Genomic DNA, 17,282 nt, shown 5'->3' with positions numbered 1-17,282 from the left:
TGTGTCAGCTGGTGTACTGCGAAAAATAAAAGTTTTTCAGCAGTCAAACCGCACGAATGGATGGAACGCAGGATGTTGGCCATGATTGAAAATCACCGTGAATTCCGTAATAAGCCTCCGGGAGCATATTTCAATCAGAAGGTTTTGTAGCGCGGTAACGGCAAAAACCGAAATTTTGCCGAATTTCTTGTTTCGACCTGCCCGTTGGAAGATTTTCCAAACGGAAGCCTCGGGCAGCAATCTATTTAAATAATTTACGAAAGGTTTACATTAAAGTAAGTTACGGAACAAAAAAAAACTCCTCGAACATCGTCCATCCATCTTCGATTACATAAAACCTTTTATGGAGCTTCAAAACGATACCCGATTTAGGCATAAATTATACGGTGATTTCAGTTAAATAACATTGAAAGTGCTACTGGCTACAGGAGGCATACAATGAGTGAAACAATGAGGCGTTGCATATTTTGACTGTGGTGAGAGAAGTTTTCCAAACTAACCCTTGCCAGCAGTGTAATATTAATTCATACAGAAAAGTTATCCCAGGGGATTGAATTTCTGTTTTTGATTTGTAGTTGATGCTGTGCGCTATCAATTACTATGGTACCCAGAACTATTTTGGTGACTTTAGTTCATGAATAATTTGCATTCTGAGGTACTGAAAGTGAATGAATGAAAGTTTGCTGTGAAAAACTGTGCAACATCCAGTTAGTCATTCCGTTCTGGTGCACATCTCGGTGAAAATTTGTTACAGGTACCCCCTCGAAGCAATGGCATTTCTTTTTTTCAGGAAATGACTGTACCGACAGAGTGTTTTTATTTTGCCTTTCAATGTTTCTACCTCTCAGGAAGAAGGTATGAATTATTCAGTACTTTGTCCATTGTGCTACACGAGTAAGAGAGACAGAGACAGCAGTACTTTGTCCATTGTGCTACACGAGTAAGAGAGACAGAGACAGGAGGAAGCAGTTTAAGTCTGAATAGCATCCGAAGATCCGTTTTGAAGAAGAGTATATACAGCACTGTACACGCCGTGAAAACATCGCTGACAGTGTCTTACTTGTCTGCGTATTTTGGAGATTAAATGTGAAAGTCTATAAAATGGGCGACGGAAGGAAAAAGCTGTTTGATAACGAAAAGACAACTCACAATCGCTATTGAAATAAAAACGGACCGGAAAGAACAACAGTAACAAGGAGAGTTTCTTATAAACAGAAGACAAAAAACATCTTAGCTTAATACGCACCTGTGTTTTCAGTAGTTTGTATAGATCAGTCTCCATTAAACATTGTACAATATATACATCTTTCATCTGTTCTATACTAGGCACCCGTAGGATATCTCTTATGTCTATGATCTGTAAAGAAACGCAAACGAAAGGAACACTAGTTAGAAACGTACAGCTGCAACAAAGAAAGTTTATCACATTGTCCTGCAACGTAAAATGAAACATCTCGCTTCAACGAACCGTAGAAATGCTTCGCAATTAAAAGTTTTACTGTTGCCAAAAGTTTGCCAGGAGGCGTTTCCTGCGGGAAAATGAATTCAGGTAAAGTCCAAATTTCTTGTAAACATGCCAATTTTCTAGTCTAACAATCTGTACATCTCGGGAATAATTTATCACCCTCCGAAAATGACAATGCTTTTGTGAGCTTTGTTCCAGGTCTTTTCACCAAAAATTGTCCAGCACTCACACAAGGTAAAAGATTTTTTATTCATCTCTGTTACATGAAACAACGGCACGTGGACGTGAAACAGTTGATTTAAGGGGAAGTAGGGTCTAACGGTTAAAACAAAAATCTATCTTTCAAGAAAATAACTTCAAATATTTTGCATCCTTCGGATAATATTTTAAAATTTGTACGTAGAAAAGTATTGAGAAATAAGTCGGCAAAGAACTATTTTCAGGGACGCGTTTTAGAAATCATGATTTGCGGTATCCACTAAATCACAGCGCAAATTTAGTAAAAATCAGAAAATCCAAGTTATATAGTTGTAGTAGAAAACTTCAATTTTGAAATTTTTGGTGATTCAAAGTCAAAAGGTCGATTTTTCCACGAAAAAATCCGCCATGTTGTAGCTGTAAAACCTCTCCAAAGTAACAAAAAACGAGAAGGAAAACGTTGGGTTTGGGTATTTTATAGGTAGGAGGTTTGTGCAAAATTTGAAAATATTTGGTGAAGTAGTTTTCGAATCACGATGGACACGTGCTTTCGAAAAAAACGTATTTAAAGTTTATTGTCTATAAAATCAAAGAAAACAACAATTTATTTTCCTACAGGCGTGTAAGGTCATATTTTTCTTAGTATTTTGTTATGATAAAACATTTCAAGAATGTTTTGTCAAATTTTCAAATCAATCGAAGCAGCACTCTTGGGTCATCACAGTATGAGATAAGAAGATAAGAGTCTTGTTACGATAGGTTTGAAAATTTGGAAAAATATTCTTAAAATGCTTTTCTATAAGAAAAAACCGGTTTTAATCCACCTAGTGGTGTAATGATGCCTATCTCAATTTCATTTTCTCCTGTATATTATAGCAGAAATTTCCCGAAATACAATTTTTTTTAAATTGTGTAGAAAATAGTTTTGAAGATTTCTGTTGCATAATACTACTACATTGATACAATACATTTGAATTTAAGTTAGTGAAAATCTATTCAATCATATGTGAGAAAGTGAAATGAGCTCCATTTTATCATATTTGATTATTATTGCCGGTACTCCCGGAACCGAATGCTGGATATCGGCATAGTGACATTCGGTTCATTCAACCATCACTAATATGACCTATACATTTTTTTACGATTCTCTATGACGATTTGAATTTTGGAAAAAAATTGTACCGGTAGTCGGACTAGTTTATTTAGTTACAGAGTCTCATGGTCTGCAAACTAGAGAAAATCACCAGCCAATATAAAGAGGTAGCTTATGAACAAAGTACTGAGCACCCTATCTCCGGAACAAGGGGTTTGATCCGAATTAAAATTGGTATATTCTTATTGTATCTTAAGAACTTTCATCTCCGAGGAAAGTGAGTGACATTTTTTCACATTTTTGTGCATATCACCCTGTAATTCCGGAACCGAAGTAGGATCCAAATGAAATTTAGGAACTTTGTATGGGACCGTGGGACCTTTCATTTAAATCTAAGTTTGTGAAAATCGGTTTAGCCATCACCGAGAAAAGTGAGTGACATTATTTTTACATTTTTAATGCATGATTTTCACATTTTTGGTGCATATCACCCTATAATTCCGGAAACGGAAGTCGGATCTAAATGATATTCAAGAACTTCGTATGGGACCATGACACTTTTCATTAGAATCTAAGTTCGTGAAAATCGGTTCAGCCATCGCCGAGAAAAGTGAGTGACATTATCCTCACAATTTGGTGCATATCGCCCTGTAATTCCGGAACCGGAAGTCGGATCCAAATGAAAATCAGGAACTTTGTATGGGACCGTGAGACCATCCATTTGAATCTAAGTTTGTGTTAAATCGGTTGAGGCATCTCCTAGAAAAGTGAGTGACAATATTTGTCACACACACACACACACACACACACACACACACACACACACACACACACACACACACACACACACACACACACACACACACACACACACACAATTACACGCGCGCGCGCACAGACATTTGCTCAACTCATCAAGCTGAGTCGAATGGTAGATGAAATTCGGGCCTCGGTTCAAAAGTCGGTTTTGCAGTGATTGTATAGCCTTTCTATATGAGAAAGGCAAAAAAGAAATTATACATAATTTTTGAAAAGTGATAGACTCGGTATATTAAACAACACAATTGTGAAATAGGACCGGTTGTGGAGTTAGAGAAGTAACTCAGTACTAATTATACGTCATCACTCGTACTGTATTTGGAGTGTACATAACTAACAAAGGATTTAGTTTCCGGAAACTCAACGATGCGCGGGAAATGCGCATTGTTTTGTCTCAGTGAGCTGAACCGTTGGTTAACTACTAATTCCTTGAAAATTTTCAATAATATATATCTCAAAAAACGGTTAATCCGATTGATTTGGTGTCTTCAGCAATGTTTTAGGTAAATATTACAATACCCTTTATTTAATTTTTTTATAAATTTTTTATATGTTGTAGCTAAAAGTTGAAAAAGTTTATCGCACTCTAGGTTAAGATAGAAAAATAATGCACAAAACAGTTATAGTGCTTCAAATTTTGATGGGTTTTTGAATGTTATTGAAATATTTCTTTAAAAAGTTTTCAATCCAATTTTATGGGGATATGCGAAATACTTGAATAAAAAATGGCCTAATCGAACGTATGCCACATGCTACAGTTCCCCTATATCCTTAGAACAATTTAAATCGTTACAAATGCACATAAAAAGGGCGTCGCGATTCACTTACATTCACAATTCATAGCATGTAAAGATAAGTCATATAATAAACTTTTCAGTTCATTTAGCTGAAGCTTACATCGATACAGACGCAAAATTTATTTTTACATGTTAATAAAGGGTGATTTTTTAAGAGCTTGAGAACTTTTTTAAACAATAAAACGCATAAAATTTGCAAAATCTCATCGGTTCTTTATTTTAAACGTTAGATTGGTACATGACATTTACTTTTTGAAGATAATTTCATTTAAATGTTGACCGCGGCTGCGTCTTAGGTGGTCCATTCGGAAAGTCCAATTTTGGGCAACTTTTTCGAGCATTTCGGCCGGAATAGCCCGAATTTCTTCGGAAATGTTGTCTTCCAAAGCTGGAATAGTTACTGGCTTATTTCTGTAGACTTTAGACTTGACGTAGCCCCACAAAAAATAGTCTAAAGGCGTCAAATCGCATGATCTTGGTGGCCAACTTACCGGTCCATTTCTTGAGATGAATTGTTCTCCGAAGTTTTCCCTCAAAATGGCCATAGAATCGTGAGCTGTGTGGCATGTAGCGCCATCTTGTTGAAACCACATGTCAACCAAGTTCAGTTCTTCCATTTTTGGCAACAAAAAGTTTGTTAGCATCGAACGATAGCGATCGCCATTCACTGTAACGTTGCGTCCAACAGCATCTTTGAAAAAATACGGTCCAATGATTCCACCAGCGTACAAACCACACCAAACAGTGCATTTTTCGGGATGCATGGGCAGTTCTTGAACGGCTTCTGGTTGCTCTTCACTCCAAATGCGGCAATTTTGCTTATTTACGTAGCCATTCAACCAGAAATGAGCCTCATCGCTGAACAAAATTTGTCGATAAAAAAGCGGATTTTCCGAATGGACCACCTAAGACGCAGCCGCGGTCAACATTTAAATGAAATTATCTTCAAAAAGTAAATGTCATGTACCAATCTAACGTTTAAAATAAAGAACCGATGAGATTTTGCAAATTTTATGCGTTTTATTGTTTAAAAAAGTTCTCAAGCTCTTAAAAAATCACCCTTTAGATGTAATATTGTGCCATTAACCATTAAAACGTAAAAGAGGCGCTGATATGTTGTCTAGAAATGTCCATAGTATATATAAGAAAGTTGAAATGTTGTGTTTGAAAACGCTAATTTGAAATTCGTGGTTTGTAGACAGAGGGCAATACATTTCTTATATCTTGTCTAAAAATTTAAATCCTTTTACATTACATAACAAAAAATTAGCAAAGTGAAATTGTTCGTTGTTCGAGTGACATTTTTTTTAAATGTCAAGTCCTATATTTATCGAACAAATTTCAACTTGAAATTTTCAAAAGATTATCACTCAAAAATCGAAAAGTTTCTCTTGACTAAACATGTTTTTTAGAAAGTTTAATTTTTCAAGAAAAAAAATGAAAACATGTACCGGCCTCTATTCACAAATTATGAAAACCTCTAAAAACTAATACAATCGGCGTTTTCAAACGCAAAAATCCAACTTTTTTTTTTGAAAGTACACCGAGGTCTTTTTTACGCGTGTCACACGTACCGCGTAAAAAACCGCGCCAAAAAAAGTGTAACTTCGGAAATTCGTGTAAAAAACGCGTAACTTCGGAAATCCGCGTAAGAAAAACCGCGTAACTTCAGCAATCCGCGTAAAAAAAATCACGCAATGTCGTAAAGCCGTTTAAAAAAAAGTCATAAAACTATAGATTTTTTTATGTCAAATGTCTCAGAAATGTATGCAACGAACAGATTTGGTGTAATCTCAAAAAAAAATCTACGCTATTTTTCGGGATAACTTCAGATCTCGACGTTTCAAGCATTTCTAAGACAAAACAAGAAAACCGCATAACTTCGGAAATCCCATTGGAAAAACCGCGTAACCTCGAAAATCCGCGTAAAAAAGGCCGCATAAAAAATCACGTAAAAACGATAAAAATTTTTACAGAACATATCTAAAAATAAAAAAATCGGCTAAGTCCTTCAAAAGTTATCATTTTTTTAACGAACATGCATGACCTAAACATTTAAAAAATTTTTAAGAAACATTCAATTGTTCAATTAGTAGCAAATGAATATTTCTTAGCATTCTTCATTAGCTTTATTCATTTTATTTAATTATCTTCTATTCGGAGATACGATTATAGAATCAAACCGCGATAACAATTACAATGAATGAATGAATAAATAAATTATACAGAAAATTAGGAAAAGTTCAATGTGGTGTGAAGATACAATATTTTTAATTTATTCGAATGAAACATCAGAAATATTAATGTTGCAAGCATCACTGCAATTTAAAAATCCTTTTTTAATCCACCTAGTGGAGTAATGATGCCTTTACTTATATTTTCAAAAATATCACTAGAAGATTCTGTCAAGTTTTTTTTTTCAAACTAAAATAAAATCAAAAACTTTTCTTGGATATAAACTACCATAACTTTTTCAATTTATAAACAGTTATGTCAAGCTAATGTAGATTTAAATGTGGCAACCCTGCAGCACGATGTACAAAATTGAACAAAGCACGCTGTGTGCTAGGTGGTGTTGTTTTCTTCCTCCGTAGCAGCACGTACCTACGCGAACCGGGTTTACATCATTTTGTATGATAGTTTGAAAGTTTTAGTACTCATAATTTCGGATGCAATTGCCCATTACTTTTTAAGACACTGAGAGCTTTAATTTGAATTATGATTTGTGAAAATCGGTTTAACTATTGCTGAGAAATCGAAGTGAGTTTCGTTTTTGGAGCATTTCTTTACCATTACCGGTACGTTCGGAAACGGAAACCGGGGACTAATAGTCCCAAAGTAGATTTATATATCCACTAACTAACAAAGTCTGCCAATTATATGAATTTACCAGCTGTAATACCGGAACCGAAAATCGGATCTGAATTATTTGCTTTTTAGTTTGTAACAAGCGGTCAAGAAATTTCCGAGAAAATTGAGTGCATATTTTCTCAAAGATTTACGCATATTGCCTTGTAATTCCGAAAAGAACCGAAAGTCGGATCGAGATGAAGTACAATAGCCATCTATTGATAAGACTTTTCGTTTGAATCTAAGTAGGTGAAAATCGGTTCAGCCATCTCTGAGAAAATCGACTGACATTATTTGTCACATACTCACAGACATACAAACATACACAGACATTTAATGATCTCGACTAACTGAGTCGAATGGTATATGAAACTCGGCCCTCCGGGCCTCCGTTCAAATGTCGGTTTTCGCCGTGATAGCATAGCCTTTTTATATGAGAAAGGCAAAAAGATGAGGAGTGTTGTTTTTTAATTTGTACTTCAAATACTAACACCTATGACTTATAAAACTTTCTTTAAAAAATTGCATATAGGTAAGTGATTTGCAACCAAAATTATGATGAATTCAAAATTTCAAAAGGTAATATTAAAATAATCATTAGAATGAACTAAATGACTAAGGACGAACTTTCAAGTTCTAAAAATTTGATTCATTCAAATAACGATTGTAAAAGAAACTCTTTCTAAATCAGTGGCCGCATTAGAATGCTACCTGATTTATTAGGTTCATCGATTATTACTCCACCACCCACTTCAACAGTTACTCGAATGATGAGATAATCTCCTGACATTGACTGGTGATTCGAACAGTCAAATGCAGCACTGTTCAACTCTCCGAGCACTTGCCAATTTGTAGGAGCGTAAAATATTGTTTTCGTTTCAGTTCCAGGTGAAGGTGACTGCAGCTGATAGTTTGGGAATAGAATCACGTCTGAAATCATGCTGCATGTTCTCTAGAGTACCACTGGAGAGTGATTCAATTTCGTTAAATTCACCAGGACATTGTCCTCCGTTGCCGTATAGAGATTTCGAAATATTGGGATGATCTAGAGGTTAGTTAATTGGAGAAGTGTGTACAAGTAATTTCAAATATGTTGAATGCTAAAAATTTCCGAAGATAAAATAAACAATAAATAATTCGTACAATTAGAAAATAAACAAAATACTATATCAACTGACTAACCTTTATCAGATATTGAAACCCAATCCATGACTGGATATAAATCTCATAAATCCAATTATTTCAAACTCAGACACAAATTCAGGTTGAAATTACAATTTTCCAACAGACTTTGAACTCTATCAGTTTACCTTTTTTTTGTTCATACCCTGCAAAATTTGTTTAACGGATTATAACAAAACAGCGGCTTCAAAAGGCAACTTAAACGGACGGATAAAAACAAACTAAATAAAGCAATAATGTTAGGAATAAATAATCGAATTACGATAAATTATGGTAACGAAGGGCAATGTTGGTCCTTCGCTTCGGGCAGTCGAATCCTAGTGAATACAAAATAGCGAAGGACTAACCAAATTTGGGCAATGCTCCGAAAACGCAGGTTACGCAGGACGAAGCTCTACACGAAGAAAATTTTGGGAGGCAAAAATAAATGAAATAAATTATGAGTTGACGGAAACGTTAGTTTGAATTCGGAACTATATCACAAAGTTGTAGTTTTGCCATGATTTGCATTAGTTCAATTTCATCGTTCTACAATCATTTTGACAGAAAGTTTTCCTTTGACACACTGGCGGCTCATGAATAGACTCAACATTCAACCAAATGATATCCAACCTCAATCTTTTTGTCCGTTAATTTTGTATGAATGTCATGATTTATAGTTCGTGTTGCAACCGAACAAATGCGGTTCGACACTGTTGACTATGATAATGCTCAACTGAACGTACTCGACAGTTTCAAACAAGGTGCATGGTACCACTGCGAATGTCATCGCAGATAAACTTCTCAAGGGGATTATTCTCACGGGATGAAACGTACGCGTTTTCCGGTAGAATACAGTCACCCGGTTTCAATGCGATACACCGCACCTTGTGATATGACAAGCTAGGAAAAACTTACAACGCAAGTAGCTTTCATAAATGCTATTTAGTAAGGGATTTTGTTTATGCAAATATACTGCTAAGAACTCGTAATAAAATTGCATTGTCGAAAACGTCGGGCAGGTATTACTCAACGGGTTTATCGAAATAGTGAACTCTGTTATCAGTACAATCTTTAGTGGAAGAAATATGAATATCTTTTGTGGTACTGAAACTTATTTTTATCGGCAAACATAATCTCGAAGGTGACGAGGATTTAAAGAAGAGCAAATTTTTTCTTCTAAAAAACTGATATTGTGCGATGAGAAAAGCTAAATTTGCTTAGTATTTGGAACGCAAGAGATCAATTTTATCTCTAGATTGCTATGATAACTGCTTCAAATCGCTTACCGTATCAGAAATATTCTAGCGAATTTATCAGCAAAAACTACTATTGTTGGAATCATCGAATTTATCAGCAAAAACTACTATTGTTGGAGATCCGAGTTTATTTTACTTGTCTTCCCTATCCTACAATGCAGTTACCCATTGTAAGTTCTACCAAGACGCTAACGTTTAGAAACGCAGTAGAGTAATTCCAGAAATTGAAGGAATTTGGTATAAGAAACATCGACTTGCCCCGATTCGGACTTTATCGTCAGTTGTCCCGGGTTGGCGTCAGTATCGTCAATTTTCCCGGGTTGGCGGTTCAATGCATAGGGCGCTGGTCTTACAAACCAGTTGTCGTATGTTCGAGCCCCGACCTTAAGGATTCGTAGTGGTAAGTAGAATCGTAGCACCAGCCATGCAATGGTTCTGTACACTCTGAATCGGCTGCGAAGTCTGTTGAAACAGAAGGTCAAATTCCACTACAGGAATGTAATACCAAGGCTTTGCTTTGCTTATCGTCAGTATGACAAACCATTTTTTTTAGGGATGGAGCGACCGATTCCACTTTTGACTGATTTTTAAACGAATACATTTTTTCCACGCACATCTTTCAAAAATTGGGGGAGACAGGGGCAAAGCCTAAAAACCAGCAATTATTTGGGTCCATGGATTGACTTTGTAAACGCGCTTTCATGTGACGGGCAGACGTCAGTTACTCTGGATCAATTCAGTTCGGCGTCAATCGTGTTCATGTCAAAACGTGCACTTTTTTTTATTTTTTGAAACTTTCCGAAACTGTGCATCGTAATGAAGGTCTGGTTAATGCTTTCAAAAGCTCATGTTGTGCTGAACCCAGCTGAGTGTTTTCGTGAAAATGAAATTATTATTGCGTCTCGAAAATGAATTATCTGTGCGGAACTAAATCGGACAAAAAAGTGAGGCTAAATCGGACAAATAAATTCGACTGAAATTCTTTTTAATCGATTCCTGAAACATAGGTAAATATTGAAATCTCTATTTCTATTCTACTTTATATAAATCTAAGAAAAACGTTCATTATATGTCACGAAAAAATCAAATATTTTCCAATATTTGACTCTAAAATCAGTATCAGCATCATTTATTTGTTACAGCAGGGGTTTTATTTTCGGCGAGCAGGATTAAGTCTCGTAAAAAGTAGAAACCAACAATCAATCCATTCCATGCAATTCATTTTCTTCTCTCTCATTAAGGTGTCTTGAGATATTGTGGCCTACTGTATTTGTTCTTCGATTTTGTGTAAAACATTACAGTCACTTTATTGCGTCTTGGTACGAAAGCTAATGCTTATTTTTCCATACCACAAACTGGGGATTGTAGCTGAAGATTGAAGCTACACAACTTGGGTAAAATCCTTGTTGTAATGGATGTTATTTTTTGTAAATTCCCAAAAATGTCCGGTTTAGCCCCGGTCTCCCCTATTATAACTCGGAAACTTTCACTTGCACAAAAAAGTATTTCCAAAAATTTATTTAAAATCAACACGACTCAACCGTTTTTGAAAAAAAATAAGTTCCCTTAAATTCCATTATGAAGAATTTTGACTATTTCGTTATAATACTAACGTAATAGTGACAGACAGATATTAGTATTTCGAATGCTATTTGCACTCATCATCAGTGTATCAGTTTAGAAGTCAACCAAACATTTCAACAAGACTCTCCTAAAAAGTACAGAAATCATTTGGAAAAACACTGAAATAATAAATTTAAGAAACGCAACTATTCTGAATTCGCGAATTCAGCAAGTTATAGGAAACCATTTATTTCATTTAGAAAAAAAACTATTATTGTATTAGTAAGTTTGTTGAAATATCGCAAAAGCACGTTTAAATTAAAAAAAATATTGCGAAACAAATTATAGGTGTGTTTTCTTATATTCATTATTTCTGTTCTTTTTTAGTTGACTTCTGTACTTTTTTAGATAGTCTTATTGATATTGTACAATTTTTTGGAAACCCTATTTGTGCAAGTAAAAGTTTTCGAGTTATAATAGGGGAGATCGGAGCTAAACCGGACATCTTTGGGAAATCACTAATTTATCAAGTTATAGGAAACCTTTTATTTCATTCAAAATAACTATTATTGAATTAGTCAACTTGTTGAAATAGCGCAATTTAACGAAAACTTTAATTTTTCTTTATTGAAAGATGGCTTTATGGTCAAGTGTTTCACGACCATATATTCATTTTTGCGTTAAGGGGTTAGGTTACCGTGCGGGTTAAGAAATTGGAACGTTTTCCGGAAATGTAGCTTTCGAAATTTATTTTTCAGTGTTTAATCAAATGTACTTCAACGTACAAAAAATGTATTGTTGCATAATTCCAATAAAAATAGCCTCTTCATGACCAAGTTGCTGCGGGTAGTTTTCCGTAAGGTCGACTCAGTTCATCGAGCTGAACAATATATATATATATATATATATATATATATATATATATATATATATATATATATATATATATATATATATATATATATATATATATATATATATATATATATATATATATATATATATATATATATATATATATATATATATATATATATATATATATATATATATATATATATATATATATATATATATATATATATATATATATATATATATATATATATATATATATATATATATATATATATATATATATATATATATATATATATATATATATATATATATATATATATATATATGTATGTGTGTGTGTGTGTGTGAGAAAGAGAGAGAGAGAGAGAGAGAGTGTGTCAAATAATCTCACTAGGTTTTCTCTGAGATGGCTGAACCGATTTTGACAAACTTAGATTCAAATGAAAGGTTCCATACGGAATTCCTGAATTTCATCTGGATCTGACTTCCGGTTCCGGAGTTATAGGGTAAAGTGTGTTCAATATTTTACACCGTCACTTAAACCGGCGAAACAAAAAACGTACAAACAATCTAAACTGGTCTCAAAACTAAACAAATCGATAGTCATTATCAGTAGGCAACTAAACAAACCGATTCCGGCTATCCTGGTTCCCGGTATCCGGTTCCGGAAGTACCGGAAATAGGGGTCATATATACCAGAATGGATTTCACTCACTTTTCTCAGCGATGGTTTGACCGATTTCCACAAACTTAGATTCAAATGAAAAGTCTTCCGGTCCCATATGGAATTCCTGAATTTCATCCGGATCCGACTTCCGTTTCAGGAATTATAGGGTAAAGTGTGTTCAATATTTTACACCGTCACTTAAACTGGCGGAACAAAAAACCGTAAAAAATGTTATAAACTAGACTCTAAACCGTCATTTCCAATCTTAACATTTAAATCGTAATTTAGAGTGCGTACTAGTAGAATTTGTATGTCATGTTAGTTGGTGGCCGTACGAACCGACTCCTTAAGAAAACGAAGTGAACCCACTTCGTTTTCTTAAGGATGACCTACGCAATCAAAGCACTGTTTTATTCTGTATGTTATTCTAGTTAATGCACAAACAATCTCTTGGTTTCTTTCAAAAATCGAAGAGAAAATTTTTGAATAGAATACCACAATATTATATGTACATGAGAAAGGAATCATTACACCACTAGGTGGATTAAAACAGGTTTTTTAAGTATATATCATAAACTAGTATACCGCATAGGGGATCTCGAAAATACTAATTTTTCGTAAAGTTATAGGCATCTTATATATTCAATATTTAAAATGAAAATTTTGTATAGTATTTTTTATAAAAAAAAGTACAACATATAAAAAAACCCTACGTGGTATACTAGATAATGTGTTTGTAAAAGTCTCCTCAAAATTTGGAAACAATCAATAACGATTTGTAGCTGCTATGAGTTCGCCCGATTTTGAAGATCGTGTTTCGAGAAAGACGCGTTTAAAGTTGTCTCAGGATGCATACAAAGTGGCACGAGACACCTTCGCAAACTGTCGTAAACAACCGGTTCGAGATTCGTTTTGACCACAAGACATTTTTTTCTTATTCTAGAGGATTGGGAAAATTTTTGGTTCACAATAAAAATTTTGTTTTTTTTAAGTTCCATGGTGACATTACCCTCTTAAAGACCGACGTTTCGAAGGAATGTCCCCTTTGATCTTTAGGGCAAAACGACAACAAATGTTTGAAACATTGAAAATAGTCGAAAACAGAAACGGCTATTCTACAACAATCACTTCCCTCGCGCGTCAAACCAGATTGAATAGTTATTAGACAAACTATTACAAAAGTCAAGTCTAAATATCTCAAAACTATTACTTCTAGGAGGAGCAGATGTACTGCTCGTAAGCTGTGGAATCAAATTATAGTGTTGAAATTACTCTTTGCCATCAAAAACTTGAAGTTTTGCAAATGGCTATGAATTGTCCTAGCAGTAACTTCCTCATTTTTAAAAAGACACTAACCTTAAATGTTGGTTTTTATAACAAATTTAGAATAAAACTATTATGGAAAAACTCAGGGATAAGCGTTATTATTTTTTAGATTCTCGAAAAAGGGTCAATTCATTTTCACACCGCAATCTTAACTTTAACGTTGCTAACAATAAACTGTCGAAGTTAGGATTCGATCAGTGGCGCGAAATGTGTCGACAAGTTAAGCCCGTATTCGAGTAGCGGTACACTTCGCGCGTGCGGGTCGTGATTGAAAAATTCACTGCTCCGAAAGTATTAATCTTTCCACTCTGAAACTCTTCCAAGATTGAGGTAAGCCCCAAAGGCTTCTTTTTTCAACTAAAAAAAGGAAAAAAACTAGGCCCAAGTTTGAATTTTTTTTATTTGTTTATTAATTTTTAACTTTTTACATTAAATAAACCATAAAGGTTGTTTTATGGAATCGCTTATTTGAAAGCAGAAAAGACGCACATTTCATGTCTTGGATGAATTTTTGTATCTTTATTAGATTTTACAGTCTAGGCTGTTGGAAAAAGGCTCTTTTTTGAAAACGCGAAATTTCAAAAAATCATATCTCGAAAATTCCACATACCATATTGAAATAAAAAAATACGTGTCGAATTATTTTGAGTTCTTTACCAAAAAAAAAAAGATGAAGATGAAAAAAAATTTTGCGTGGAATGCCCCATATATAAAAGGTAAAAAGCATGGACACGGACTAATGCCGGATTATGACAGCATGTAATCGCTTATCAGAATTCAGTCGCTTTTGGGACTGGTAAAATATTTTGCTTTTTCGATTCTGGTAAAATAACAGATCGGCTGAAAAGTTCGTATCGTTTCTATGAGAGGGCGCCACTATAATTGAATCCATACCATTTTCAGTTAGTACCAACCTTCAAAAGATACGTGTATAAATTTGACGCTGTCTGATTATTAGTTTGTGAGATATTGCATTTTGAGTGAAGCTACTTTTGTTATTGTGAAAAAAATGGAAAAAAAAGAATTTCGTGTGTTGATGAAACACTACTTTTTGATGAAAAAAAGTGCCGCCGATACCAAAAAATGGCTTGATGAGTGTTATCCAGACTCTGCACCGGGCGAAGCAACAATTCGTAAGTGGTTTGCAAAATTTCGTACTGGTCATATGAGCACCGAAGACGATGAACGCAGTGGACGTCCAAAAGAGGCTGTTACCGATGAAAACGTGAAAAAAATCCACAAAATGATTTTCAATGACCGTAAAGTGAAGTTGATCGAGATAGCTGACACCCTAAAGATATCAAAGGAACGTGTTGGACATATTATTCACGAATATTTGGATATGAGAAAGCTTTGTGCAAAATGGGTGCCGCGTGAGCTCACAATCGATCAAAAACAGCAATTGATGATTCTGAGCAGTGTTTGGAGCTGTTATATCGAAAAAAACCGATTTTTTTCGTCGATATATAACAATGGACGAAACATGGCTCCATCACTTTACTCCGGAGTCCAATCGACAGTCAGCTGAGTGGACTGCACGCGATGAACCGAACCCAAAGCGTGGAAAGACTCAACAATCGGCCGGTAAGGTTATGGCGTCTGTATTTTGGGATTCGCATGGTATAATTTTCATCGACTACCTTGAAAAGGGAAAAACCATCAACAGTGACTATTATATAGCGTTATTAGAGCGTTTGAAGGACGAAATTTCTAAAAAACGGCCTCATTTGAAGAAGAAAAAAGCTTTGTTTCATCAAGACAATGCACCGTGTCACACGTCGATGAAAACCATACTGAAATTGAACGAATTGGGCTTCGAATTGCTCCCTCATCCACCGTATTTTCCAGATTTGGCCCCCAGTGACTTTTTCCTGTTCTCAGACCTCAAGAGAATGCTCGCTGGTAAAAAATTTAGAAGCAATAAAGAGGTAATCGCTGAAAGTGAGGCCTATTTTGAGGCAAAGGACAAATCGTACTACAAAATTGGTATCGAAAAGTTGGAAGATCGCTATAATCGCTGTATCGCCTCTGATGGCAATTATGTTGAATAATAAAAACAAATTTTGGCAAAAAAATGTGTGTTTCTATTAAACGATACGAACTTTTCAGCCGAACTGTTATACAGCTATCCATTGATAGTGGCTAGTGTGTATTCCAAATTCGAAAAATTTACAACGGATTTACAACAGATTCGCCTTCCAATTGCTGATATTGAGCTAGAACAATTTTTCGGTGCTCATAAGAGGCTATTTCACTGTGACTATTAATGCTTATTGATTACCTGGGTACTATCTCTTATGCAAAGGTTGTTAAAAAAAAGAATTATCGAGAATCCGGTTCTGGATTATTTCACCGAAAGTCATCATTTTACCGTAAGTCGTTTCGCTGAAAGCCATTTCGCCGAAAGGGTCACTTCATCGAATGCCGTTCCGTCAAAAAGTCATCTAGTCGAATACCATTTCGCCGAGAGGGTAATTTCACCGAATCGTCTAATTGTTCTAATACCGTATTGAAATTTTATTTTTCCGGTTTGCTGACTTGAAATCGTAAATCTGAAATATTATAAATAACGGATAAAATAATTTCCAAATATTTTATTTTTTCAGAAAAAAAAGTATTCTCCTAATTGCACTTTCAAGATTGATTTGCGAGCTTTAGAATGGAATTTCCAGAAAAATAGTTGACTTTATTAACTATAAAACATCGAAGCATTTGTTTTTATGTACCTACCAGCAAGGAAGGGAATAATCGTATCTATTTTCACTCGGCTAGCACTCATAGACACGTTTCTACCTGATGCGAGTCACTCGATTTTATTCGTTCATAAGTGTGCTTCTGCCGAACACCTGATTGCCTCAAGTAACACCCGATCGGCAAAGCGCAATAGTTAATTCTCTCGCATTTATTCTCTCTTTCATTCGTTATGGAGCGCTGCCATTTGAATTCTGCTTAGTACATGTTCGGAACCAATCCGAACCAATGATGAGTTAACTCGCTCGGCAATCCGAATATTTGCAAGTATTTTGAATCGTGATTCAAGACGATCCATTCTTTTAACGCTCTGGAGTATAATGAAGGCAGGCGCAAAATAATCGTATCCGTGAGGTGATTTCACGAGCCGACGGGAAGTTTAAGTGCATTTTTGATTCATGCTGCAAATATGTGAAAAAAGTTGTTATTTTCTAAATTAAAGCGACATTATTTGCAGTTTTCACGATGTTGT

The 17,282-nt window shown here is 34.9% G+C and overlaps 1 protein-coding gene across 3 annotated transcripts in view; it reads right to left on the bottom strand.

Annotated features, from left to right (window-relative positions):
• The window catches only part of LOC131430282 (mitogen-activated protein kinase 1), a 217,629-nt gene that overhangs the window by 23,033 nt on the left and 177,314 nt on the right, over window positions 1–17,282 (bottom strand). For all 3 annotated transcript variants that reach the window (XM_058595137.1, XM_058595138.1, XM_058595139.1), the window contains exon 4: window positions 1,247–1,357. In XM_058595137.1, coding sequence (XP_058451120.1) covers window positions 1,247–1,357 — 111 coding nt within the window. The remainder of the gene's footprint in view (window positions 1–1,246; window positions 1,358–17,282) is intronic.

Source organism: Malaya genurostris, chromosome 2 (genome assembly GCF_030247185.1).
Source record: "Malaya genurostris strain Urasoe2022 chromosome 2, Malgen_1.1, whole genome shotgun sequence".
Taxonomy (NCBI): Eukaryota; Metazoa; Arthropoda; class Insecta; order Diptera; family Culicidae; genus Malaya; species Malaya genurostris.
This window is presented reverse-complemented; position numbering and strand designations above follow the sequence as displayed.